The sequence below is a fragment of the Oryctolagus cuniculus genome, chromosome 18 (assembly GCF_964237555.1).
Source record: "Oryctolagus cuniculus chromosome 18, mOryCun1.1, whole genome shotgun sequence".
In the NCBI taxonomy this organism is placed as follows: Eukaryota; Metazoa; Chordata; class Mammalia; order Lagomorpha; family Leporidae; genus Oryctolagus; species Oryctolagus cuniculus.
The window spans coordinates 20,178,448-20,205,900 of NC_091449.1; the positions used below are offsets into that span (position 1 = coordinate 20,178,448).

Here is a 27,453-nt window from a genome sequence, read left to right on the forward strand (position 1 = left end):
TGCTGGCTGGGCTACGGTAACGAAAAACTGGCAGTGGGATCCGGGGTCCTGGTTGTCCCCGGTGGCCTCTGGGAAATGTAGTCCAAGCTAAATTGGCCTGGCCTCAGTGGCCTTTGGGAAATGTAGTCCAGAGGCGTAAAATGGCCGCGCAAGGACTGCCCACCTGGCGCCCTGGGGACTGGGAGTGCGCAGGCGCAGGAGCGCGCTGGCCGCAGAACCAGGAGCTGGGAGATGACAAAAAAACCTGTAGTAGGTACTAAAATGTTTCCTGACGTTAACGTGAAAATATGGTAGCTATTCAAAATAACTTATATTATTCAATAAAATATTAATAGGCGTAAAGTAACCTGGTATTGCTAATGCTAGACTAAACATGTGAGGGAAATGTAGCCGCCCTCTGATAAAACGATTTAATTTTTGTTAGATATTAAAATTATAGGCTAGGGGCCGACGCTTTGGCGTAGCGGATTAACGCCCTGGCCTGAAGTGCCGACATCCCATATGGGCTCCGGTTCTAGTCCCGGCTGCTCCACTTCCAATCCAGCTCACTGCTATGGCCTGGGAAAGCAGAGGAAGATGGCCCAAGTGCTTGGCCCCTGCACCCACGTGGGAGACCTGGAAGAAGCTCCTGGCTCCTGGCTTCAGATCAGCGCGGCTCCGGCCATTGTGGCCAACTGGGGAGTGAACCAGCTGATGGAAGACCTTTCTCTCTCTCTCTCTCTCTCTGCCTCTCCTTTGCTCTCTGTGTAATTCTTTCAAGTAAATAAATAAATCTTTAAAAAATAAAATAAAATTATAAGCTATATTGTTGTGTGGTCTTAAGATTTTTCTTGAGGGGCTGGCGCTGGCATCTCATATGGACACCTGTTTGAATCCTGGCTGCTCCACTTCCTATACCGCTTCCTGCTATGGTCTGGGAAAGCAGTAGAAGATGGACCAAGTCCTTGGGCTCCTGCACCCGTGTGGGAGACCTGGAAGAAGCTCCTGGCTCCTGGCTTTGGATCAGTTCAGCTCCAGCCATTGCAGCCATCTGGGGAGTGAACCAGCAGATGGAAGCTCTCTCTCTGTCTCTCTCCCCCCCCCCTTTGTAACTCTACCTCTCAAATGAATAAATGAAAAATATTAAAAATAATTTCCTTGAAAAAGAAAATAAATACAATCAGGCTAATTAAACAACTATTACCTAAATTTAAAAGACATGTATCTTTCTGTCCTACCATGCATTACAGTTTTGTTACTCTTCTTGATTACTTTTCCAGTAACATTTCTCTGAACTGCCTGGAGCTTTTACGGCGTAGTTCTTTTTGTTTATGTAGCAGTAAAGCTGAATTCAGGCAAATGTAAGATTCACTTTGCCTTCCAACCCAGCTTTTATTAAGCCCACATCACACTGTCTCCTGTTGTCAGCTCAATAACATTTGAGGACGGAATAGGATTCTGCTTGATGGTAGCAGCAGGCTTTGGCCTTGGAATTGATTCCCAGCTCTGCACGCGTGTCCATCCACTGTGTTCTGCAGGCTTTCCCAGGTACAGCGGCTGTGCACGTGCAGACTGCTCCTCTCCCTCTGAACTCCGTTAACCTGGAAACTACAGGGAGAGGGCTTGCTGCCTACTCCCTTCATGTTGATTTTGTAATTGGCCAGAAAATATTCTGGCTGCTTCTGCAAAGGCATTTTTTGGATAAGATTAACGTTGAAATCAGTGGTCTTTGAGTAAAGCACATTAACCTTTATGATTTGGGGTGGGCCATATCCAATCAGTTGAAGGATTTAATATAGACTTCTTCATGCAAGAAGGAATATTTAAAAAAAAAAAGATTTACTTATTTGAAAGAGTTACAGAGACGCAGAGAGAAAGAGAGAGAGAAAGAGAGAGAGAGAGAGAGATCTTCCATCCGCTGGTTCACTCCTCAAATGGCCACAACAACTGGAGCTAAACTGATCCGAAGCCAGGAGCCAGGATCTTCTTCCACGTCTCCTGCATGGGTGCGGGGCCCAAGGACTTGGGCCATCTTCTGGAGTTTTCCCAGGCACATCAGTAGGGAGCTGGATCAGAAGTGGAGCAGCTAGGTCTAGAACTGGCACCCATATGGGATGCTGGCCCTGCAGGCTGCGGCTTAGCCCACTGCACCACAGTGCCGGCCCCGCCTTGTATTTTTAATATGTGTCCTTTTCTGTTTGAATGATGACACTACATTTTTTTTTTATTATTGCATTTGAATGGATTTTAGTCTTTTTTCAGAGATCCAGCCACTGGAGGGAGGAGCCTGTTGTGTATAAGATACTGTGCTCATCTGAAGCTGAAGGTAAACTCACAGGTGCTGAGGGGAACGGGAATGTCCTCTGTGCTGTTACTCTCACCCGCGGAACTTCACAGACCTGCGTAATGCCAGCACCCAGGACATCTGGGGAACGTGTAAACATGCCTCATGATCTCCCAGCTGACTTCCTGGTGCACCTCAGGTCCCTCCTGCGTTGGCTGTATCTTCAGTTTGGCACCGGTGATGGTTCCTGCACGGATCTGTCCTCACTGAATTGGAGAATAAATGACACCGTGACATAAAGTGACGCAGGGAGAGGCAGCTTCGGTCCTTTTCCTGTCGAGGAAAACATCTCTGCACAAACTAATAGAGATGAAGGCATCAGCAAGATTGGGTCACCTGGGCCGTGCTCCTTTACAGCACTTTGCAGAGAGTGACGGGGAAATTCGAAGGGGAAATGAAGATGCTCAGCCTGATCAGGCCACGGTAAGCAGCCGGGTCCCCATGTTGTTGTACCCGGATGTCCGGCAGTGGTGGTGCCAATTATACTGCTCAGTGCTTGGCAGCTAGCATTCCCCTCTCTTCCCCGCCCCCTCCTGCCCTTCCTGCCTCCCTCCCACTTCTCTCTCTCTCCCTCTCTCTCCCTCCCTCCTCTCCTCTTTCACCTACACATTCTTCCCGTTTTCCACACTCTCCCACTCTGCTTCGTAGGGCAGGCATGAGCTGTCCTCAGAAAGAACCCTCAGTATCTTGGGAAGCCTCTGTCTTAGGTGAGGCTTCTAGATGGTCTCCAGATAAAGGGAGGCCCCTGTCCTCCCAAAAGGAGGTGGCGACCACATCTATTAGCCCAGTAGCATCGAGTGCAAATATTTTCTTTTCTTTTTTTAGAATTATTTATTTATTTGAAAGTCAGAGTTACATAGAGAAGGAGAGGGAGAGAGAGAGAGAGAGAGAGAGAGAGAGGTCTTCCATCCACTGGTTCACTTCCCAGTTGGCCACAATGGCCGGAGCTGTGCTGATCTGAAGGCAGGAGCCAGGATCTTCTTCCAGGTCTCCCACATGTGTGCAGGGGCCCAAGGACTTGGGCCATCTTCTACTGCTTTCCCAGGCCATAGCAGAGAGCTGGATCAGAAGTGGAGCAGCCAGGACTCGAACCAGCGGCCATATGGGATGCCGGCACTGCAGGTTGGCAGCTTTACCCGCTACGTCACAGCGCCAGCCCCTCAAGTATTTTCAAATGCATCCACTGAAATACATCCCAGATCTCAAGGTGCAACTCGTTCTGTATCAGGTGCTGACTTCAGTGTGACAGACCTTCCAGGGCCGTGAATTGAATGCAGAATAGGAGTGCAGAAGCTCTACTGCATTATAACTGCACCTCGTCAGTAGTTTTCAGCGAAGCCTGCTCTCTTGCTGCAGGGTGAGAATACCTTAAACAAGGGAGCTTTCTGGCTTTGCTAACATTCTCAGAGTTCATTTATTTTAAAGTCTGACCATTTGTTTTCTTTAGGTATTCTATGGAGGTTACAGAAAACTAACCAATTATACAGTCCTTAAAGTTGCCATTTCTCATGTATTTTTCAAGTTCAAGAGCCTTTGTTGACACCGGCATTACCCCCATACATATGTAGCTCGTCTCATTCACCACAGGCGAGAGTTCCAGTAACTGTGATCCTGCAGCATATTGGGGGAAACCAACCCTGGACTGCAGCCAGCAAGTGGGCCCTTGTCCTCTGATGGATTGATGAGTGGTCTAATTCTATTTGTTTTTTAAATACTTATTTATTTGAAAGGCAGAGTTAGAGAAACAGAGAGAGAGAGAGAGAGAGAGAGAATCTTCCATCTACTGATTCACTCCCCAAATGGCCCAGTGGCCAAGGCTGGGTCTGGCTGAAGCCAGGAGCCTAGAACTCCATATGGGTCTCTAATGTGAGTGCTGGGGCCCAAGCACTTGGGCCATCTGTGGTATGGGAGACAGGGGTGGTGGGAGCACCAGTAAAGACCTCTTCACCTGGGCCCTGGGGAGAACACAGGCCCCACTTCTGGTGACCTTTAATGAAGCCAGGCCTGAGGACCCTGAGCCCTGCCACAGCAGAGCCACTAGGGATTGGCTGGCAGGCTTCTGTGATGTCACAGTCACTGAGATGCGCACTCTGGGCTGGGAGGCGACCAGAGGCCAGTAGTGCGTCTACTGCCCAACTGACCAGTTGGTAGTGTAGGCAGCAGGCGCATTTCAGAGAATCACATGGATTCGCGATGGAGGTGAGTGGCACTTGCTCTCTGCATGAGCTGTGGTGTGGGGAAGGTCCTGCCAGGGGGTGGCTCTGGTCTCCCACACTGGATTCCATGAGTGATGTGGTGGAGCTCTGAGTGCTGCCCCTGTGTGCAGAGCGTGTATACAGTTTTCTCATTCTTCCCGCTCTGCTGGTCACCAGTGTTGAATGGGCCTGGGTGTGAGTCCCTGTCTGGACATGGGTTCAAGACTAGGTGTCGGGTCAGCTGGTATCAGGTGGGCAGGGAGGCCGGCTCTGAGAGCCCCAGAGATGCGGGAGCTGGTAGCAGGCCAGGGAGCCCCGTAGACTTGGGCTCCCTGGAGGACACATGGATGCCAGCCTGGGGGAGGAGCGCCCTTTCCGAGGGCAGGGGAGGCAAGGTGGGGGCTGTCCTTCCCCAACCGTCCCTAGTCCCTGAGCTCTGCACAAGTCATCCTCCAGGGACCCAGACACCAGGTGCCCGCCTGCCTGGCTGTGTGGCAGTCCCCCCTCTGACCAGGGGGACAGCCCTCAGGGCAGCATTCCTGTGGGCTCCCCGGTGCTGGCTCCCATGTGCGTGTGTGTCTTACAGATTGGATATGAATGCCCTGAGGTCCCGGAGGGCCCAGGAGCGAGCAGCGCTCTTCAGACAATATGAGCAGGTACCGGCCAGGGTGCTGGGGGAGGAGGTGGGGCCCTGCCTCAAGGACTGTGCCTGTGAGAGCCAGACCCAGCCTCCCTGGGGACACGGGGGAGGGGGCAGGTGGACAGCTCCCCCAGTGACTTCTCATCCCGGGTCCCTCTCGGCTGCAGGGATGCCGAGGAGCGGCACTGTTGGTGCCCGAAGAAGAGGACGATGAGGGCGGCTGCCTCGTCCCAGACAGGCTTGGGTTCCTGCAGTGAGTCCTCCGCACCCCAGCTCACCCCAGGGCGGGACTGGGGTCAGAAACCCCAACATGAGGCGGCACACCTGTCCCCGGGTCCCGACCTTGAGCTCAGCTGTGGTCACAGGCAGGCACTGGTCAGCATTTGGGGGCAGGAGTCGGACGTGGAGGCTGTTCCCACAGATGTCGGGGAGAGAGGCCCCGTTGCTGGAGGGTGGGCTCCGGTGACCTGGAGGGATGGAGCCATCTCGGGCCATCTCTGGCATGACTCAGCAGCCCACCTTAGCACGGGGATGAGGGCTTCTGCCTCCATGTTGTGCCAGAACCTGGAGAATAAGTAGGAGCAGAGTGGTGGAGAGATGGTCAGGGTCTGGGCTGACAGAGGAGGGGGTAAGGTGGGGCGCATGACCTCAGGAGGCCAGGGCACGGGGGGAGGGTGGGCAGTGGGGGACCCTGAGGGGTGTGGGGGTCCCAGGTGCCTCGAGCCCCAGGTGCACACTCACAGCACTGAGCATCTCTCAGGAAGGCCACCCAGACTCGGTCAGTTCCAGGGTGACGTCCTGGGCAGAGCTGATGTGGGGATATAGCTGCCTCAGCCCTGGGCAGCCTGGCCCTGCTCAGGACAGCCACCCCACAACCGCTGTGGGGGGCTGCCACACACCCACGAAGGTGGACCTCTGAGAGGCCTGGAGCCCCCCACTGGCAGCAAGGGCCCCTGCCTGGCCCTAGGCTCCCTGTGCTCATGGTCACCAGCCCCTCCCTCCCCATCTCAGTCCCCTGGGCTGAGAGGATGAAGCTGGTCCTTCCCTGGCCCACTAGGGAGGTCGCGGTGCCTGTTGTGGTCCTGTCCTCACCTCTCCGCCTCCCTTGCTTTCCAGTGAGCAGAAGTTGCCCCAAGACAGCACCCCGGGGGCAAAGGTAAGGACAAGTCCTTGGCCATGGGCCAGTCATCTGGAAGCAGAGCTGGGCAGAGGGGGCACGTGGGGCTCGGCAGTGGTGAGTGGGAGCGCCATAAGGTCCTGCGATGCGGTACTTATACGGCACCTGCTGACATCTTACCACACTCACCTGTCCCAGAAGTGAGCCGCAGCTCAGGGGTGTCTGCTGTCGGCCGCCCTGACTCATTGGCATGGTTGGGAGTGACCTGGCTGGAGCTCAGGGGCTCTCCTTGACGAAGGGGCAGCTCGGGTCAGAGGCCAGGCCACCGATGCTCCCCCAGACAGAAGATCTGGGGCTCACGGTCTGTGCCTTTTCTGGCTCCTTCCATTTGAGCGCCCACAGAGCTCCTGAGCTGCATCCGAGGGCCCCTCTCAGAGCCCCAAGCTGGGCTCACGCCATCCTGTCTCGTTTTCCAGCGTAAACAGGAGGTAAGAAGGATCCAGAAGTGGATAAAGATGATCAAGAACCATAGTAAATACCGCGGCAGTGACAAGGTACCGTGGCGATGAGGGCCCCTCGGGAACACTGAGAGCTGAATTGGGGTTTGAGCAGTGCCCATTCCTGTGCCAGGCACCGCCTGCCTCTCAGATGCCCAGGGGCAACTGTCCAGTCCCTAGAGACACAGGTCATGGGCACACCTCCCCATACACACAGGACACTGTCCTGGTAGAAAATCTGAAGTCACTGCTGAAGACAATCCCGGATGCAGGGCAGGCGTGGTTCCAGGAGCCCTGTAGCGGCCACTCCGTACACGGCAGAGCCGGTGCCCCTGAGCCCTTGGCCCTCCAGTCACTGTGGGTCATAAGGCCCCCATCTGGGCAGATACTCCCTCTGCCAATACACAGGGAGCCCCTGGCTTCTCCCTCTGCTGTCTCACCCTGCGCTGCCTCCACGAGTGGCCACGTTCAGCACTCACCAGAGCCTCCTCTTTCCTGTAGTTTCAGCGCAGAATCTACAAAGGCATCCCTGCCCAGGTGCGCGGGAAGGTGTGGGCCGTGATGCTGGAGGTGGACAAGAGGAAGTCCCAGAACCCGGGCAAATACGCGGTACGGCTCTGCACTCAGCCCAAGGGGGCCCGGCCTGCTCGGGCCTGCTCAGGAGCCTGAGTCTCCGTGGAGGACCGTCCCTCACTGAGCCCTCGGGAGCCTCCTCCCCATCCTGCCTTCCTCTCCCTAGATCCTAGTCAGTGCCTCCTCCACGTCTCCTCAGACCCAGCTGGGACTGGACAGGTGTGTTTTGTGCCAGAGGCTTTAACCTGCTCTCTGCTGAGCTCACCTGGGCAGCTTGGCATACGGCCAGAAGAGAGGACTTGCTGGTCCCTGATGGGCGGGGGTCTCCCAGGATGAGATCACAATGGTGTGAGGTAGGGAGCCCCACAGGCTCTGTGCTAACATGGCCTGCCCGCAGCTGGCCGGCCCTCACCTAGGCCTGCCCACAGCTGGCCCTGCCTTCACATGGACTTGCAGCCCCTGGCATTGCCCTTGCCTGGAGAGGCCGCTCCAATGGTCAGACAGCTCTCAATGCTTCTGGGAAAGGAGGGAGTGAGGACTGGTGTGGGCAGAGGGCTGTCAGCTGCAGCTGGCTCTCATGGCCCCTGGCTGCCATCAGGGAGCAGGGCCCAGCTGTGTGGCCCACCCTGCCTCCCCCAAGTCTGCAGTCTGGGGCTGGCCCTGGGAGCTGGGCCTGGAGACAGTCATTGCCCAGGCTCAGCTCCAAGCCAAGGGCGGCTTGCAATGTCGAGATGGAGATGGGCCCCTCCAGCAGGGGGCAGCATGGAGCAGTGGTCAGGCTGTGGCTGACTCCTGGAGGGCAGGGCCTGAGATGTCAGTGAGAAGGCTCAGAAGCCTGGCTGGGGGCAGACCACGTCGTGCTGAGAGCTGAGGCAGGCAGGGGGAGTGCACAGGGACCTTTCAGAGCCCCTGTCTGCTGCTGACCGTCAGGGTTACGTGGGCACTGAGGCAAGTTAGGGAGCCCATGACCCTCCCTCAAGGCGGGACCCAGAAAGGAATGAGCGCTTGCAGGGAACTCCCTGTCAGCCAGAAGAGCTGACGTGGACTTGAGGTCCTTGTGTGGCAATGGGGCTTGTGCAGTTCTTGAGGCTGCCCCTCCCCCTCGTCCCTGCCCTGCAGGAGATGAAAGAGCTGGCCAGGCTGGGCGCCACTCACTTCCATCACATCGACTCCGCCATCGCATGGACTTTCAGAAACCACCTCATGTTCCGGGAACGTTACGGAATGAAGTGAGGCCTCTGGGCTGGGGAGGACCCGCGGGTGGGAGGAGCAAGGGTCCTGGGGCACATGGGGTCCCTAGGGAAGATTGGGTGCAAGCCTAAAACAGTTCATTGAGCACAGAAAACAAACTTGCCTTTTCTATAGTACACAAACTTTCCCAAAGACACTGTGGAGAGACTGAAATGAAAAGAAACACCAGGGGAGACAATAGTAGCAATCTATCTAATAAAGGTGTTGTTTCCAGAATATTCAAGGAGCCCTTCAACTCAGTCACAAGGAAGCAGTGGGCAGCCCCCCAGTACCCCGGGAACACAGGCTCGGGGGGACCCTTCATGAAAGCACACACAATTCACCTCCTCAGCGCATGAACACACACTTATTCCCTACACCACAAAGGGGCACCAGCGCACAGCTGTGGGAGGGGGGAACTAAAACCACTGAGGACACCGGGTGCTGCTCCCTACAAGGCTAAACGTGCATGGGAGGCTGACTCTGCACAGCTTGGACCCACGGGACTGCACTCCCACAGTGGGACGCTCACCTGTGCCCTGAACACCCACCTGGGGAAATGAAAGTGCACGTGACTGCGCCCTGGGAGGTGTGCGTGTCCATGCAGGCGGCACTCACCCACACGGTGGACAACACGCAGGTGCCCTGACAACGTCACTGCGCATGAGCAGAGTGTCACGGGCCCTGCGTGTGGCTGTCAGGCTCTGTTAGGCAGAGCTGCACTGAGAGCCTCGGCAGCACAAGACACACGGCCTCTGTCCTCTCTCTTCCAGCCAACAGGCCTTATTCCACATACTGATGGCCTATTCCGTCTACAATCCTGTGAGTATTCTGGGATCATAGCGCAGGTGCTATCCCGGCAGTCCCTGCAGGGCACCCCTGGTCACAGACATCCCAGCCTGGGTTGAGGGGGCCTCGCTCATCCACAGATCTGAGGAAGAGCGGTAGAGGCCAGGCTCTGAGCCTCTTGGACCCAACCTCAAGTTCTGGGAGGAGAAAGGCAGCCTTCTCCTGGGCTGGGCTCCAGACCCCAGGAGCTTGGCCGTGTTGGGATGCCCCTCCCAGGACTAGCATTCCACGCAGTGGGGCGGGGGGCGAAGGCAGGGCAGATCAGGTGTACGACTTTGCTCTGGGTCCCACTGATGCCATTACACCCACCAGCCCTGTGGTTGGACCCATGGGCCTGAATCCCACTCTGTACAGCGCCACTGCCACAACCACCCACTCAGACTTTCCCATGAGTGGAGCAGGCACAGGGCTCCATGGGTGACCCAGCAAGGCCTGGACATCCCCACCCCCCTGACCTGCCACTGGCCAACCCTACCTGGTGCCCTGGTTCCCAGGGGGGCCTGGCATTCAGGAAGCCCAGGCCTGCACCCATGCCAGAGGCACACCTCCTGTTCCGGTCCTGGTAGCACTTCCTGGCTTACTTCTTCCTCATGTGAGAAAGGGCCACCGGCTCACCTGCAGAGCTCAGGGGTCCAGAAGCTTCCATGGGCATGGATCTGGATTCCCACAGCAACCTGGCCCATGCTGACATCTTGGGGGTAACAGGTGTCCATACTTGAGCTCTCCCCCTGTGCTGCCTAAGCTCAGGCCCTGCAGGATTCCCTCCAGGAACTTGGAGAACTTCTCTGGGCTCCAATTCTTGGGCAGCTGACACCAAGTGGCAGGATTCAGGCACAGGGGCTCCCTGTGCCTAAATCTTCCTGGACCCTTCAGTGGGTGACCCTGATCTGCCTGAGAGGTGGGCCATCCTAGGATATCATTCTTGCCAGGGGAGGTCTCCTAAAGGTATTCTGGGATCTTGCAGGAGGTGGGCTACAGCCAGGGTCTGAGCCATGTGGTGGCGCTGTTGCTCATGTATATGCCCGAGGAGGACGCTTTCTGGGCCCTGGTGCAGCTCATGGAAAGCAGGAAGCATGCGATGCACGGTAGGTGGATGGCGTGTGGGGCCCAGTGCATGCAAGTCCGTGCACGGCCCTCACTGGCTCCTGAATGTGCAGGACAGTGTCACAGTGTGGGGGGGGGGGCTCCCAGGAAGCCAGGGCTGGCAGAGGCCTCCCAGACTGAGCCAGCCCCCTTCTTTTACCACCACCCAAAGGCCCTGCAGCTTGGCCATGGCCATCCTGGGTGTGAGAACCTTCAGAACAAGGGGTCCTGTCCTTGTCCAGTGACTCAGGTCAATTCTGACTCTTCTGCCTCACACGTCTGTACACAACTCTCAAGCACAGAGCCACACCCAGGGAACTTGTGGAAGGCAGCATCCCCTGTAGGGTCACCCCTCCTCGCTCCTGAGTCTTGGAATGGTCAGGAGGCACCCAGTCTGACTTGCACCCACCCCAGCGGGCTCCAGGGGGCAGCCAGGCCTGGGCTGCACACAGTCACCCACCTGCACCCACCTCCCAAGCAGATCCTCTGCCCTGGCCACGTTCATCCCCACCTGCCCCTGGTCCAGCCTCCCCTGACCCTCAATGCTCAGAAGCACCCCACCCAGGCCTGGGGCTCTCCAGCCTTCCTAGGAGGAGGCTCTCACATGAGGGTGTGGCTGATTCTACTCAGGTTTCTACAAACCAAACACCCCCAAACTGGAGCGATTCCAGCAACACCTGGGGCTCATTGTGCATCGCGTGCTCCCCTCCCTGGAGAAACACCTGGTAAGTTAAGCATCTCCTTTCTCCTCTTGGGGGCTCTGGGCTCATGGGACTGCTTCCTGAGCCAGGGGAGGCCACATCCTCACCAAAACTTTCCTTGGTTACGGGGGTCCACGGCAGCTTGGGTGTTGGTTTGTTGTCCAGCACTTGGTCCCCCAGAGTTGGCGTAGATTGAAGGGAGACGCTGTCCCCAGAGCAGAGTGGAAGGAGGGACCTGTGTCCCTTCAGGAACCTGCATGGCTGGGAGGGGGGATGCCCCTGCTGCTGGGCTTCCTGCACCCAGGGGCTCTGCCCCAGGGCTCAGATTAGAGGGAGTCAGGCCTGGGCCCTGGGCCCTGGGCCCTGAGCCCCCTCTGCCTCTGCCTTTTCTTAGGAGAAGGAGGGTGTGTGCCTGGAGGATTCCACCACCCACTGGTACATCCAGTGCTTCCTGGATGGGGTAAGTGCCCCGGGGACCCCTTGCCCAGGGAAGCTCCTGCCCCAGTGCCTGGTTCTCTGGTGCTGGTGGCCTGTGACTCTGAGCTCCCCCAGCCCCAGCAGACACAGGAGGGAGCCTGCTGTGCAGACCAGGCAGGCCCTGTCCAGCCCTGCTAAGGGTGGTCCAAGCTGAGGCTGAGCCTCAGAGCCAGCAAGGAGGGGACAGGTCCCACCAGGACCTATCCAGAGAGCCTGGCAAAGGCCAGAGCCCTACAGTGAGAGGCAGGAGATCCATAGACCCCCCGAGGCAGAGGCTGGTGGCAGCACAGCCCAAGGGCTGACCCCTCCCCAGGTCCCTGGGGTGTCTGGCATCTCCAGTGTGGCTTCCAAAGTGTGCAGACCCCCAGGGTCCAGGACAGGACATGGTCATCCTCTCTGGGTCTGGTTCGCTGAGTGGGCAGGGATGTGGCCATGAGGCATGGCCTCCCCTCCCCTCCCAGGAGGAGCTCTGGCCTTCTTGTGTGATCAGCCTCCTGGAGTCTCCCTCTGTCCTAGGGGAGTGACACTGCACACCCACCCCTGTGGGCCCTGCTGAGGCCCTGACGGGCGGGTCCTCCAATGCCTCTGTCCCCAGGTGCCATTCCCCCTGGCTCTGAGAATATGGGATATATACATCCTGGAGGGCGAGCACGTGCTCCCGGCCATGGCATACACGGCCCTCAAGATCCATAACAGTGAGTCCTCAGGGCCCACAGAGGCCCGGGTGCTGGGGACGGAGGAGCTGGGGGTCCCCTGCCTGTCCCTCGTGAGCAGGGCTTGAGGGAGGGATGAGGGGGTTTGGGAGGCCTGGGTTCCCTTCAGGAGGGCACTGAGAATCCCCCTGTTGCATCCCCAATCCCAGGCCCCCACAGACCACAAGGAGAAGTGGCCAGGGTCATCGCACTGGAAATTGGCCCCTGAGCAGTCCCTCTAGTGGTTGGCGTGACACCCAAGGGTGTCCAAGGGTGTCTGCAGCCCATGTCTGGTGCTGGGACAGGGCTTGGAGCAGCCATGGTGGCTGCGCCATCCCTAGGGCCCCTCCCAGCCTGACACCCACCCCCATGTCTAGAGCGCCTGCTGAAGATGCCCCGGGACCACCTCCGGGAGTTCCTGCAGGTGACCCTGAAGCAGGCCTGGTCTCTGAGCGAGGACGCGGTCATCAGGCAGCTGCGGGCCTCCATGCGTGAGCTGGGGAAGCTCCAGTGCCTCCTGCCTCCCGAAGGTGAGTCCAGCACACGGCCCCGTCCCATGCTCCCTTGGGAGAGTCAGTAGTGGGAGTGCCAGGCCCTGACATCCCCGCCCTGGGCCTCACCTCTTCCTGGTCCTCCTTGTCCTCCCCGGGCTCAGCAGTTCTGCTTTCTGAAGCTCTGTCAGCATGGCCTGGCAGGGCCTCGGGCAGCTTCCCAGAATCCTCCTGTGGGTGCCGGCTCTCCCCCCACCACTCTGGGGCCGGGCCGTGGAGCTGTCCTCAGGACATTTGTGGCTCTGGCTCCTCGGCTGACCCCCACTCTGGAGTGGATTGGAGGCCCCGCCTTGAGCTACCCTGCCCAGGTCTGGAGCAGGTGCCCTGGCTCAGTGCCCCCAGGAGCCTGGAGCACAGCTGGACCCCCACTCCAGCAAGATGAGAAGTGGCCCTGCCTGCCCAGGGGGCCCCTCCCCAACTGACCCCACACAGGCTCCTGGCCCGATGACCACAGCTGTCTGCACACAGGACCCTCCTAGGACAGGGGTGGGCGGGGCTCCCACCTGCATGTGGGCAGGGCTAGAGGGAGGTGGGGCTGTGGGAGACCCTGTGCAGTGATGTAAAGCCTGCCGGCACTGGATCCCCTTCAGCCATCTGAGAACCCCTGGAAGGCCTAGGTGCCCTGAGCGCAGTTGTGGGGGCCGAGTGCACTCCTGCGAGCAGGGCTGGGCACAGAGGCAGGGCTGGGGGCCCCACGGCAGAAAACAAGAGTGTGGGCTCTGCAGCCCTAGCCTCGGGCCAACAGAAGGCAGCGGGACCCGGAGCATCGCTGGCTTCTGGGCTCTAGTGGGGAGGGGTCCCCGTGCTCATCCCCTGCTGCTGCTGCCATCATGGACCTGAGCGCCTGGGTCCCCATGCAGAGCAGAGATGGGCTTGTCCCAGCTCTAGAGGCTCTAAGTGGGGGCCCAGGTGCAGGCTGTCCAGGCACTGGGGAGGCCCCACTGTGCCTCCAGGTGCTGCCTCCTTGGGTGCTCCTGGGACAGTAGCGGTGACAGCCCAGTCTCACCAGGAAAGAGACAGTGGCCCAGGGGCAGAGGACACAGGGCACCCCTGCCACCTCTTTAGAAACTGCATTCCCTGTCCCCAAGTCCTGAACCGGACTCCATGTCTGCCCCACAGCCCCAGCTCTCACCCCCATCATCTTAGGCTCAGTTCCTTTCCAGCCATGTAGGAGGGACTCAGATGCGGGAAATCAGCCAATGCACTGTTAGGGCGCAGCAGGTCAGGTGGGGTAGGTGATGGGGTCCTGAGTTGGTGCCTGGGTCCCCAGAGATGAGAGTGAGGCAAGGAGTTCAGGGCCATCCACCCTGTGGGGCTGTGCAGGAGGAGCCGGTGGTGTCCCAGGGCTCCCCTTGCCCGGGCTGCACACACCCTCCCGTCTGGGGCCAGCAGCCTGGAAGAGTCCTCAGCGTCACACGTGGTGATGGGGACCCCAGGATGAGGTCGGGGCAGGCACCCTGCAGGCCAGACGGGGGCTGTGGAGAAGCAAACCGCGTCTCTTCTTCTTCCAGCCAAGGCCATCGAACAGTGCAGCAGGCCCCTGGGGCAGGCACGCGTCCCCCAGATGCACGTTCCTGCCCCCACTGCTCCGAAGGCCAAAATCACCATTCAGGACACAGTGGCAGCGTGGGAGCAGACCAGGGGTCCCGCTACCCGTGCAGTGATGATCCGTCCTCCAGGAAGCTTTGGCCTCCGCATCACCAAGAGGGAAGGCATGGAGGAGGAGGAGAGCTGGGAAGGCAGCCCAGAGCCCCTCGGCCTGGGCTCCCCTGTGGGGACCGCAGAGTCTCCAGGTTCTGCCAGCCCCACGGAGTCTCCAAAGTGCTCGAGGTGGGGAGGCCTGTGCCAGTGCGCCAGTCTCCCTAACCTGAGCGGGCCAGAGCACAGGGAGGACGACTCCTCCGACGCTGGCAGCCGGGAGGGCCTGTGGATGTGGGCTCCTCCACAGGCCTCAGAGCCCCCAGAACCAGGGCCCATGCAGGCTGTCCCCGCCTGGGGGCCACAGCTGAAGACTCCCCCCTACTGGCATGGCAGCCCCACGCACTCTGGGGAGAGTCACGGGGTGGAGCCGGCCAGAGCCAGCCCTGGGATGGGAGACCAGGCCCGCGTGCCCTCCCTGGCCAGAGGCCTCCTTACCTCTTATTCTGTGGGGCACCTGGATGATGGGTGCCTCCTAGAAGAGAGGCCGAGTCCAGCATCTGTCCTGCCCAGGCTGGGCAGCAGCCTTCCGTGTGTCTTCACGGCATCCTATGCACTTGGTTGAGCCCCCACCGCCCAGGCTCTTCCTGGGGCCAGGACACCCTGACACTGGAAGACAACAGCCGTGCCAGGAGCCACTGTACTCTCCTCCCCGCCCCCTCCCCCACCGCCACCCTCAGGTGGTGCTGAGTCTGTATTAAATTGTTCCATGGAAACGAGTTTGCTCCAGTTTGTGACCCCGGTGCCCAGCGGCAGCAAGCTTCCCCGTGTTCCTGGAGAGCGTAGGCAGCTCCACAGCCCCCAGCCCCAGGCAGAGACCCACTCAGGACCCTGCAGGCAATGCCTGAGATTCAGCTGTGCCCTGTGGGAACTGGGTCAGGGTGGGAGAGCAGCAGCTGTGAGTGCCCGTGACCTCTGGGACAGATCAGCACAATAGGAACAGCCGTGGTTGGAGGGCCTGTGTCACCTCTGTGCTCTCCCCTAGACCTGGGCGGCCGTGGCTGCAGCATCCCTGGCTTGACCCCACATGTCTCTCACAGGTATGGGATACCTGTGTCACACTGTATGTTCCAGGACCTCAGGAAGGAATTAAATTCCTGTGGTGTATACGCTGGCCCGTTATCAGTCTTTATTTTCCAGGGGACACCGAGGACCAGCAGGGCTGACTTAACCGCCTTTATCACATTTCTAGCCTTTTCTCCGGATTGGGCTGCTGCAAATACAGCCTTTGAATAAGTATCTCCCACCACTTGGACAAACTTAAGTTGACCCAAGGAGTTCATGTGGGTGAAGTCCACTTGCCAGAGCTTCTTAGGAGCAAGTCCTCGCGGGTTCACTCCTGCTTGTAGCAGTGGGGCTGACGGGGCGAGGGGGCACAATTCTTGCAAGAGTGCACTAGGTGTTTGCATTGGCTCATTGTTAGCTCCGGGAAAAGTGATTTTGTGTTGCTTTCTGCCATATGAAGTTTTTGGTGTAGAATAGGGGCTTGTTCTAGGTGTCTGATGGCAGCCAAGTTGCAGGAGATAAGATGATCGACCTTTTCATTGCCTTGGGAAACTCACATAACAAGCAGCAAGTATGACCTGCAAACCAGCGTAAGCACAGCAATGGAGTTTTTTTTCTGAACTTGAGCCTTGAACCCCCTGGGCGGTTTAAAGGGCCCTGTGCCTCCATCAGCACCAGCAGGTGGTATCGGGAGAGAGGCATCTCCCCAGACTGAGTTGTCCCGAGCCCTTCCAGCCCCTGAGGCTGCAGCCCTACAGGCCCACACGCCGGGTCACCAAGGGGCGGTGCTGCTCTGCCTAGACCCTCCAGAGAGCTCCCCCAGCCTCCGATGCAGGAGCACAGTGTGTTGGCTCCAACAAGACGAGGGTGTCCATGGAAACGCTAGCAGAAGCGAGCCCAAGACAGCTGCTTGTGCTCTTATCTGGAACCCGGTGAGCAGCAAGAGGAGTAACTTAATATCGGGTTATAACCATGAATAAAACCCCACATGTGAGTGCATCCTGATACAAACAGATAACTGCATAAGCAGACGGATGGAGAAGAGACAAATACTCCTGAGAGAGACCCTAAGTAGTCAATGGCTGACTCCGCTCCAGCAGGGGGAGCTACTGCCCCTCCCTGACAGATGTGGACAGTCCTCTGGTGATAACCCGTGGTCAGCCACAGCTGTCATGCACCTGGATGCCAGGTGACAAGAAGGGACCTGATTTCTTTGGTTTTCTTTCCAAACTCCCCAACCCCAGTCCAAACTCCAAAGAGAGCACAGTGTAGGGGACATTGGGTCATCCCTGGCCAGGCCTCCCCTAGAGTGGCAAGGTCAGAAAACCCAGGACAGGCTGAGAAAGCTCCCAGCCCCGAGGACAGGTGGACAACGGGCAGCTGGCACTCAGCTCTGGGTGCTTCTTTGCCTAAAGCAGTTGCCGGATGTGAATCCTGTTTGGCACAGGGTTCTCCCTGGGCTCGAAATAATTGTGTGTCTTTTCTGCTCTGATGCCCAGCAAACCGTATTCTGTCATTGTTGGTGATAGAGTGCCTCCAGCCAAAACAAAACAAAAGTGCTTAATCTTGAATTCACTTGGAAGGCAGAGTCACAGAGAGGCAGAGAGAGAGAGAGCGAGCGAGAGAGAGAGAGAGAGCAAGAATTTCAGTCCGTTGGTTCACTCCCCAAATGGCTGCAATGGCAGCTGGGCCTCCTCTGGGTCTCCCATTTGGGTGCAGGGGCCCAAGCACTTGGGTCATCTTCCACTGCTTTCCCAGGCCATTAGCAGAGAGCTGGATGGGAAGTGGAGCAGCCGGGACTGGAACTGGAGCCCACATGGGATACCGGCACAGCAGGCAGCAGCTTTACCCATTAAGCCACAACATGGACCCTAATTTTGACATATTGTGACATGTAAAACCTGCACTTTTAAAAATGTGAGGGGCTGGCTTGTGGCTCAGTGGGTTTAAAGCCCAGGCCTGTGGTGTTGGCATCCCATATGGATGCTGGCCAAGTCTGGCTGTTCTGCTTCCAATCCAGCTCCCTGCCATGGCCTGGGAAAGCAGTAGAAGATGGCCCAAGTCCTTGGGCCTCTGCACCTGCGTGGGGGACCCAGAAGAAGCTCTTGGCTTCTGGCTTCTAATCAGCACAGCTCCGGCCATTTTGGTCATTTGGGGAGTGAATCAGCAGATGGAAGACATTTCTCTCTCTCTCTTTCTCTATCTCTCTAACTCTGTCTTTCAAATAAATAAAATAAGTCTTTTTTTTTTTAAAAATTAATGTGAGGCAATATCTACACATTCACAAAAGACCTTCAAAAACGTAGTGGAAGCTGCATTTTATGAAAAAGTCATGTGACTTTCGAAATTTTTGCACTGAAATAAGCTTACTGTTTTTTTTTTTTTTTAAGATTCGTTTATTTATTTGAAAGTCAGAATTACACACAGAGAGGAGAGGCAGAGAGAGAAAGAGAGACAGAGGTCTTCGATCTGCTGGTTCACTCCTCAACTGGCCCCCATAGCCACAGGTGTGCCGATCCGAAGCCAGGAGCCAGAGCTTCTTCCTGGTCTCCCACGCAGGTGCAGGGGCCCAAGGACTTGGGCTATCTTCTACTGCCTTCCCAGGCCATAGCAGAGAGCTGGATGGGAAGTGGAGCAGCTGGGACTCAAGCTGGCTCCCATATGGGATGCCAGCACTGCAGGAGGAGGCTTTAACTCACTACGCCAGAGCCACAGCACCAGCCCCAGCTTACTGTGTTTAAAAAGGAATTATTGGGGCCAGCGCAGTGGCCCAGTGGGTTAACGCCCTGGCCTTAGGGACCGGTGTCCCATATGGGCACCGGTTCTAGTCCCAGCTGCTCCTCTTATGATCTAGCTCTCTGCTATGCCCTGGGAAAGCAGTAGAAGATGGCCCAAGTCCTTGGGCCCCTGCACCCGTGTGGAAGGCACAGAAGAAGCTCCTGGTTCCTTGCTTCAGATCGGCTCAGTTCTGCCTGTTGCGGCCATCTGGGGAGTGAATCAGTGGATGGAAGACCTCTCTCTCTCTCTCTCTCACTGTCCACTCTGCCTGTCAAAGAAAAAAAAATAGAGTAATTATCCAGACTTACTTCCTATAATTAATTGACTTTGACACTTATTATCAGGACTTCTACCATGCACTGCTCATTCAAAATATTTGATTCTGATTAATTTTTAGAAGCCTATAGTATTTCTTTTTTGTTTGTTTTTTCATCTATAGTATTTTGAGCAGGAGAATCTTCAGAGCCCATGATCCAGAGAATTCTTTCTGTGACTATCACATATTGGTTTTTTTGTTTTCCTTTTTAAATATTTATTTATTTATTTATTTATTTATTTGAAAGGCGTAGTTACAGAGAGGCAGAGATAGAGAAAGAGAGAGAGAGAGAGAGTCTGCAAAATTACTCTTTTTTTTTCTTTGACAGGCAGAGTGGACAGTGAAAGTGAGAGAGAAAGAGAGAGAGAGAGATAAAGGTCTTCCTTTGCCGTTGGTTCACTCTCCAATGGCCACTGCGGCTGGCGCACCACGCTGATCCGATGGCAGGAGCCAGGTGCTTCTCCTGGTCTCCCGTGGGGTGCAGGGCCCAAGCACCTGGGCCATCCTCCACTGCACTCCCTGGCCACAGCAGAGAGCTGGCCTGGCAGAGGGGCAACCGGGACAGAATCCGGTGCCCCGACAGGGACTAGAACCCAGTGTGCCGGCACCGCAAGGCGGAGGAATAGCCTAGTGAGCCAGGATGCCGGCCTGAACTCAGGTATTCTTATATAGGACCTGGCTGCAGCGGGTTTACCACTGCACCAAGGGCCTGCCCCCAATGTTTTTCTTAAGGTTTAGGTGTCTTCGCATCAGGAAAGGAGTGGCAAATCCAGACCCAAAATGCAAAGTCATCGTAATCAGTCATTGCTTTCTTTTTCCACTTAACGTGGCCAACTCTTCCCTGGGCTCTTCTGGGGGTTCCTACAGACCACAGAGCCTGAACCCCAGCTACTCTGCTCCAAAGTGGCCCAGACACCCAATGGGGACGATATGGCAGCACCATACTACGTCTTCCTTTTTTCCACAACCTTGTTCTCTTTCTACCTTTTTATGTTGTAAAGTTTTAGAATTTTTATTTACATTTGTTTATTTGAAAGGCAGAGAGACAGAGATCTCCTGGCCACTGATCCATTCCCCAAATGTCTGCAACAGCCAGGGCTGGGCCAGGCTGAAGCCAGGAGCCCCAGACTCAATTTGGGTCTCGTGTGTGGGTGACAGGGATCCAAATATTTGGGCTGTCACTTACTCCCTCCCAGGGTCTAGGCCAGCAGGAAGCTGGAATTCAAAGTGGAGCCAGGACTCAAATCCAGGCACTCTGATAGGGGCTACCAGCATACCAAGCTGTGTCTTAACTGCTGCACCAAATGTCCAAAACAATGGTGCAAGGTCTTTTAAAAAACAAACAAAAAATCTGCCCATTAGCATCAGAGTTGGGGGAGGGGGGAGCAGGTTACAGGTACAGATTCTGAAACTCTGCAGTCTTAAGAGACTGGGTGGCTGCAGCCTCATTTTGAGTATCCATCCCAGTGCAACAGGAGAGAAACAGGACTCATTTATAAAAATATCAAGCTCCTCACAACTGGACACGTGTCCATTTCTAGCTCCAAACCAATCAGGAGCGAGGAGTGTCAGATCCTCACCGGCAGTGACCCCTGCTGCCCTGGTAGGGACTCCTGAACGTTCAAGCATGCCCAAAATGGCCTCATGTGAACTTTCCGGGGTGATGGTATCAAGCACCATTGCTGTGGTGTGTCGTGTGCAAAAACAGTGAAAGCCAAATCAGCGGTGCCTGTGCAGATCACCTAGCTGGGTGCCAAATGCTGTCCTGTGCCCAGGGGTTTGAGCCAGATTGAAGTGCCGTGTGTACTGGGGGAACGGGCATGCCTTCCCACCCCCATGAAAGCACCTGTTCGGCTCCCATAGGACAGCAAGTTGATGGAAGCTCACCCTGCTGTGCTGTCCCTGTGTTGGAGCATGAGCGCCCCATAAACCCTTCTGGGCTGCATATTGGCCCCTTGTCAATTTCTATCTGCAAGTGAGCCAAAGACCCTGGGCTTGGTAAGGCCACTGTGATGTACAAATAGTTCCACTTTCTGGAAGCAGGTTTGTGACAATGTTTCAGGATCACCTTTTGCAGCATGAGAGTTAGTCAAAGAAAAAAAGACAAAGGTTGTCCCTTGCATTCTTCATTAAAAAAATTTTATATATTTGAAATGCAAAATGAGAGAGAGAGAGAGAGCAGGAAGGAGGGAGGGAGGGAGGCAGGGAGGGAGAGAGAGAATCTTTCATCCACTGGTTCATTCCCCAAGTGCCCTCAGTAGCAGGGCCGAGTCGGGCTGAAAGCAGGAAATACAGCTGCATCTCCCACGTGGGTGGCAGGAACCCAGCACCTGGGCCTCCCCCTGCTGCTTCTCATGCACATCGCAGGAAACTGAATGCAAGTGCAGACGGACACCGCACGCAGGGGCTCCAGCCACCGCGCTGGCACATCGCCTGCCCGTGTTCTCCACCTCCTTTCAGGCCTGGGACCTTCCACGTCTCACCTGTCGACAGGCGTGTTGGCCTGCCAGGTATGTAGCCTGCTTCCTCGCCACCCCCCCCCCCAGCACCAGGTGAACACCATGCTCCCCATCAGCAGCTTCCTGCCTGACTCGCAGGCGCACACCTGTCCTTTCCCAAGGTCCTCCTGGGGGACGTCAAGCACACACCTGTGGGGCCTGTAGAATCAAGCTTTTTTTTTTTCCTTGCATTTTTATTTTTTTTAAAGGTTTACTTGAAAGTCAGTTACCGAGAGAGTCGAGCTTATTTTTTAAAACTAGAGGCTTACCTGAACATCTTGCTCCCCCAAGCACAGAACCTAACAATTCCCATGCTCTCTCTAATCTGGTCTTCTACTATTTTGTTGGTTGCCCCAATCAATTAACACATTTCCACATAGAGCTTAAGAAACCTTGTGCCCACCCCCACCCCCCATTGAAATATTAAGGAATTCAGCTGTAAAAGCTTCCTGGCCCAGGATTTGGGGGGGGGGGTGTCGAGGTTTCTTTCATTTTTTAAAAAAATATTATTTATTTATTTCAGTGCTAGTTAGAGAGAGAGGGAAAGACAGAGAGAAAGGTCTTCCATCAGCTGGTTCACTCCCCAGATGGCCAGAGCTGGGCCAATCAGAAGCCAGCAGCTTCTTCTGGGTGCGGGGACAGAGCCTTCCAAGTGAGAACTCTGGTGGCTGCTTCAGTCACAGGAGCTGCAGACCCCGGCCCACTCAGAGGACGGGGTCGTGCACACTTCCGCTAAGACAAGCAAGCCCAGCACAGAGACCTGGGGAGCGCGGCCCGCTGGACGCTGGGGGTGGACAGCCCAGCAGGCCCCGCGCGCTCCCGGCGGGGAGGCCAGCCCAGGTCCCCAAGCCCCCGGGCGCCCCGCGGCCCAGGAAGCGAGCCGCGCGCCCAGCATCGCGGGGCCCCACGCCCCTCCCCGCCGCACGGCGGCGCTGCGCAAGGCCGGCCGTTGTCCGGGCCGTTGGGCGCCCACGTGGCTTCTGGACGCCTGGAGGCCGGCGCGGGGGCGGGCGCCATTACGAGAGGCCGGGGGCGCGGGGTGGAGCCGACGAGGAGCCCAGAGCGCGCCCGCGGCGGCGGCGTCGGGTGGGAAGACGAGGCGCGGCACTGGGGGGCGTGGCGGCCGGCCTGCAGGCGGGGGCGCGTCCAGGGCAGGAAGCTGGAGTCCCCGTCGAGCTGGTGGGCGCGGCCCCCGCAGAGGCCTGAGGCGTCCGGCGCGATGGCAGGGGCCGCCCCCGGGGCGGCGGCAGGGGCCGCGCGGCTCGCCACGCCCGCCACGCCCGCCACGCCCGCCGCCGGGCGCGTCGTCCAGGGCGAGCGGGCCAGAGGCGCGGCGAAGATGCTCCAGGTCCTGGTGCTCCAGGTGAGCGAGCAGCCCGCGCACGGACGGTCGGGCCCGGGTCGGTGCAGGCGGGAGGCTGGAGTGCGGGTGGGGGTCGCTTCAGAAGGGGGCGCGTGCGCTGTTCCGGACAACCCCGGAGGGCGGTTGCTGCGAGCTGTCTCGCACTAGGTGTGCGTGCCTGACTCGGGCACGTTGGCAGGTGTGTCGGTGCCCCGCACACCCCAGCCCACGTCCGCCCTAGGTTAGGGCCCCTCGCGGGGAGCCGTGGACCTGGCTCCCGCCCTTCCCCCGCCGCCCGCCGCCCTCAGGGCTCGGCTTCTGGGACCCCCCCGCTCCCCCCACGCCGCCCTCTCCTCACGCGGGTGTCCTGGTCCCCGGGGCGGGCATGGGCCGCCACCTGGGAGACTTGAGGTGCAGGGAGGGCTCCCGAGGAAGACTGAGGGGAGGCGCTGGAGGAGGGAGTTTACAAACCGGAGCCAGGGTGTGGGATGGGGAGGGGCGCCGCGAAGGAGGGGGATGGGTGGTGTCTGTGTTCTGTGGATTCACCCGACCAGAGCGTCACACACCCCCGAAGCCGCTGACTCCTTGCAAGGAGGCCTGGCTCTCAGACTTTTCAATTTGTTTTATTTACTTGACAGAGTTAGAGACAGTGAGAGACACAGACAGAAAGGTCTTCCTTCCTTTTGTTCACCCCACAAATGGCCGCCACGGCCAGCGTGCTGCGCCGATCAGAAACCAGGAGCCAGGTGCTTCCTCCTGGTCTCCCATGCGGGTGCAGGGCCCAAGCACTTGGGCCATCCTCCACTGTACTCCCGGGCCACAGCAGAGAGCTAGACTAGAAGAAGAGCAACTGGGACTAGAACCCGGCGCCCATATGGTTCGCTGGCGCCCCAGGCAGAGGATGAACCAAGTGAGCCATGGCGTCGGCCCCTGGCTCTCAGACTTTGAAGGGATTTCAGGTCTCCCTGGGAGGCTCCTCTGCACTAGTCAATGTTCTCCATCAGTCCTAAATATGTCAGTCCCAATTCCTTCCTGTGAAAGGGCTCTCACCCATCGTGCCACGTGCACGCCCGTGGGTGCAGGACTTGGGCAAGAAGTGCTGGGCTCGTGCCCTCCTGCTTGGGAACCCGTGTGTGTGTTGGGCCCTGGAACCTGCTTGTGTCTCCCCTCAGCTCTGCCCGGCCTCCACTTATGACTGCGACCTGGCTCACCCTTGGAGGAAATCTTCTGTCCCTTATAGGAGTATGTGCCCCAGTGAGGTCCAGGTTCCAGCTGTCCTGATCCAGATTGATGTGGCATTTCCATGGATACGGTGCCCCCTCCCACCCTGTGCCCATCAACAGGTGATGGGGTACCCTCAGGGTGGTGTGCATGGAGGATGGGAAATTATTTAGCTTTCACATTGTTTAGTTTTGAGGTGTCCTCTTACACGTGAGGATGTCATATGAAGTGAGGTGACCCAAGCAGAAAGGCCCACGTGCTGTATGATTCTGTGGGCGAGTTGAATGGCAGCTGCCAGAGGTTGGGTTTGTGCGTACAGGGCAGAGATTCACTTTTGCAAGGTGAAGAATTCTGGAGATGGCTGGTGCTCGCGGTTGCACAACAGTGCCAGTCTACGTAATGCTACTGAACTGTACACTTAAAATTGCCCAAAAGGATGAATTTTATCTGGAGTTTGCCACGACTTTTTAAAAAGATTTACTTGATTCTGTCCCGGTTGCCCCTCTTCCAGGCCAGCCCTCTGCTGTGGCCAGGGAGTGCAGTGGAGGATGGCCCAGGTGCTTGGGCCCTGCACCCCAAGGGAGACCAGGAGAAGCACCTGGCTCCTGGCTCCTGCCATCGGATCAGCGCGGTGCGCCGGCCGCAGCGCGCTGGCCGCGGCAGCCATTGGAGGGTGAACCAACGGCAAAGGAAGACCTTTCTCTCTGTCTCTCTCTCTCACTGTCCACTCTGCCTGTCAAAAAAATAAAATAAATAAATAAATAAATAAATAAAAAATAAATAAATAAAAATAAAAAGATTTACTTATTTGAATAACAGAATGACAGAGACCAACAGAGAGGGAGATCTTCCATCCACTGGTCCATTCCTCAAATGGCCGCAACAGCCAGATCTGGCAGAGTCTGAAGCCAGGAACCAGGAACTCCATCCGGGCCTATCATGTGGGTGGCAGGGGTCCAAGCACTGGGACCCCGAGGCACATTCCCAGGGAGCTGGATCAGAAGTGGAACAGGCGGGACTCGAACTGGTTCTTGGTGGTCATGAGACAGGAACCCGGCAGAGAAGAGAAGCAGCGACCCGGAAGACAGCGGCCTCCCTGAGTGACGCAGACAGAGGCGAGAGCTGTACCTGGAGAGCCGCATCACCAGGAGCCCTGTAGCAGGGCAGCTGTGCTGTTCCTGAAGAGTCCGGCCTGCAGGAGACTCTGCCACATCTGGCGGGGCCGAGACCTCTCCTGGCTAAGGAGGGCCGAGAAGAGCTGTTGGCTGCCAGGAACATGAGGAGGGCTCGCACGCCCCAGCTGGTTAGGTGCCGCGTGTGATGTCTGCATCGCACCTCAGGGTGCCTGTTCAGATCTGACCGCTCAGCTTCTGGTCCAGCTTCCCGTGTGCTCACATGGGAAGGCAGCGTATGATGGCCCAAGTACTTTGACCCCTGCCCCTGTGTAGGAGGTCAGAGTGGAGTTCCTTCCCTCCTCCCAGACTTGGCTGTTGTGGGCATTTGGGGAGTGAACCAGCAGATGGAAGAGCTCTCTCCCATCCCCCACCTTGCTCTTGCTGTCCATCTCTCTCTGTCACTCTGCTTTTCAAATACATAAGTACACACAGCATATATGAGGAAAGCAGCCCGGGCCACACACTTCTGTGTTTGAAATCTGGGAGGCCGTAGCACCCTGATGGCTGGGCACGTGGCCTTGGAGCAGTGGCAGAAAGCAGTAGTCCTCGGCCTTCCCTGGGAAGCTCCTGGAGGAACTGGCAACTAGAACTGTGTGTGTTGCTGTCTGCAAAAACTGGGCCCGGCTTGCATTTTACAGGTTTTAGAAGCAGATTTTTTTATTAAATGAAACATTCTAGCAGCCTCAACATTTAACATTAAAAAATTTATTTATGTATTTTCATTGGGAAAACAGGTCAGCAGAGTTCTTCCATCTGCTGGTTTACTCCAGAATGCCCACAGCAGCCAGGGCTGGGCCAGGCCAAAGCTGGGAGCCTAGAGCTCAGTCCTGGTCTCCCACATGGGTGACAGCGCCACAGTGCTCGAGCCATCATCTGCTGCCTGACCAGTAGGCACGTTGGCAGGAAGCTGGATTGGTGGTTGTGTGGCCTTGATGTGAACCAGGTACTCTGAGTATCCCAAGCCGTGACCTGACTGCTGCCCCAAACGCCCACCCCTAAGAATGCTTTGTAAACGTCTTTCCTAAATTACTCTTTGGAAAATTTCCAAACACAAAAACAGCATCATGAATGCCTGTGTGTACTACACCCACACTAACTGGTTGGTAACGCTTTGCTGCGTTTGCACTTCAGAAATATGTGTATGTAAAAATTACTTTTTCTTTTTTGGTTGAGCCATTTGAGAATGAGTCTAGAACTCAGAGCACTTAAGTGATTTTTCTAGGAACAAAGCCTTCCTCTTATAGAACTATAATGTAATCATCACACTTGAGAAATTTAATGTTGGTGCAAGTCTGTTACCTGATACACAGTCTGTACTCCCTTTGTCCTGATAAGGTCTACTGTAGCTTGTTTTCTCTGATAAAGAACCCAGAACTACACACTGCATTTAATTGTCATGGCCTTGTAGAGTTCATTCAGGCAGTACATTGGTCTATCTTTGATGATACTGAAATTTCTGAAGAATAAGGGCAGTCACTTTGCAAAGTATTCCTCAATAATTATAACTATATTAATATATTTAGGTTAGACACTTTTAGTAAAAATGCTACATAAGTTATGCCACGTCAGAGGACAAGATGTTTTAAAAAAAAAAATTGATGCTGGGGCCAGCATTGTGGTATAGCAAGGTAAGCTACCACCTGTGATGTCAGGACCCCATATGGGCACCTGTTCAAATCTCGTCTGCTCCACTTAAGATCTAGCTCCCTGCTAATGTGCCTGGGAAAGCAACAGAAGATGACACAAGTGCTTGGGCCTCTGCCACCCATGTGGGAGACCCACATGAAGCTCTTGGCTTCAGCCTGGTCCAGCCCTGGTCATTGCAACCATTTGGGGAGTGAGTGAATTGGTGGGTGGAAGATCTCTCTCTGCCCCCCTCTCTGCCTCCCTCCCTCTCTAACTCTGCGTTTGAAATAAATAAGTAAATCTTTTTTAAAAATTCAGATTAATTTAAAAATTTTAACTTTTTATTAGAAAATACATTGGAGATGCAGAAAAGTGTGGAAAATAGTATCAATATTGGGACACCCACCAAACTCTTATTTATTTGAAAGGTAGAGACACAAGGAGAGACAGAGCTCTCCCATCCCTTTGTTCACACCCCAGATGCCCACAGTAGCCAAGGCGGGGCCAGGCCAAAGCTTGGAGCTGGGAACTCACCCTGAGTCCCCCACACTGAGGACAGGGACCCAGTCACTCAAGCCATGGTCAAGAGGCCTCCTAGAGTGTGCACTGATTAGCAGCAAGCTGGAATCGGCATCAGAACGTGGACGGAAACCTAAGCACTCCCATGTGGAACGCAGACCCTGCCTGAGGATTCACTGCTATGACAAAAGCCCACCCCTATTTTTTAATTGATGTATAATTTATTTACAGAAAAATTCATTCCTTTTTGTGTAGACTTCTGTATTTTGAAAAATGCATAGCATCGTGAAATCACCCCAACAGTCAAAATGCAGAAGCATTTCCTCACTTCCCCATATTCCCATGAT

The 27,453-nt window shown here is 56.3% G+C and overlaps 2 protein-coding genes across 10 annotated transcripts in view; both read left to right on the forward strand.

Annotated features, from left to right (window-relative positions):
- The first annotated feature begins 158 nt into the window (after positions 1-158).
- Positions 159-15,733, forward strand: LOC100337781 (TBC1 domain family member 3D). 7 transcript variants are annotated; one of them, XM_070062503.1, is made up of 9 exons: positions 159-253; positions 2,242-2,305; positions 2,463-6,829; positions 7,274-10,509; positions 11,138-11,232; positions 11,603-11,668; positions 12,281-12,380; positions 12,755-12,907; positions 14,440-15,733. In XM_070062503.1, the coding sequence occupies exons 4-9, from the start codon at positions 10,437-10,439 to the stop codon at positions 15,189-15,191; spliced, it is 1,239 nt and encodes a 412-aa protein (XP_069918604.1). In that variant the 5' UTR covers positions 159-253; positions 2,242-2,305; positions 2,463-6,829; positions 7,274-10,436; the 3' UTR covers positions 15,192-15,733. The 7 variants fall into 7 exon arrangements, with proteins under 7 accessions (XP_069918604.1, XP_069918606.1, XP_069918607.1 ...); XM_070062505.1 differs by lacking the exon at positions 159-253 and having other exon boundaries at positions 1,831-4,522; positions 5,105-5,174; positions 5,326-6,829; XM_070062506.1 differs by lacking the exon at positions 159-253 and having other exon boundaries at positions 1,831-3,680; positions 5,105-5,174; positions 5,326-6,829.
- Positions 15,734-22,194: 6,461 nt separating this feature from the next.
- The window catches only part of LOC127486059 (putative ATP-dependent RNA helicase TDRD12), a 109,395-nt gene continuing 104,136 nt past the window's right edge, over positions 22,195-27,453 (forward strand). For all 3 annotated transcript variants that reach the window (XR_011384017.1, XM_070062490.1, XM_070062491.1), the window contains exon 1: positions 22,195-22,586. Coding sequence is in view for 2 of the 3 variants with exons in the window: in XM_070062490.1 (XP_069918591.1) it covers positions 22,443-22,586 (144 nt within the window). In the remaining variant the exon portion in view is untranslated. The remainder of the gene's footprint in view (positions 22,587-27,453) is intronic.

Bases quoted from the DNA above. Each gene is read 5' to 3' on its own strand.
- LOC100337781 (XM_070062503.1), top strand. From the start codon at position 10,437: ATGTATATGCCCGAGGAGGACGCTTTCTGGGCCCTGGTGCAGCTCATG. The intron at 11,233-11,602 runs GTAAGTTAAGCA...GCCTTTTCTTAG, and splicing joins CCTCCCTGGAGAAACACCTG to GAGAAGGAGGGTGTGTGCCT. The intron at 12,381-12,754 runs GTGAGTCCTCAG...CCCCATGTCTAG, and splicing joins GGCCCTCAAGATCCATAACA to AGCGCCTGCTGAAGATGCCC.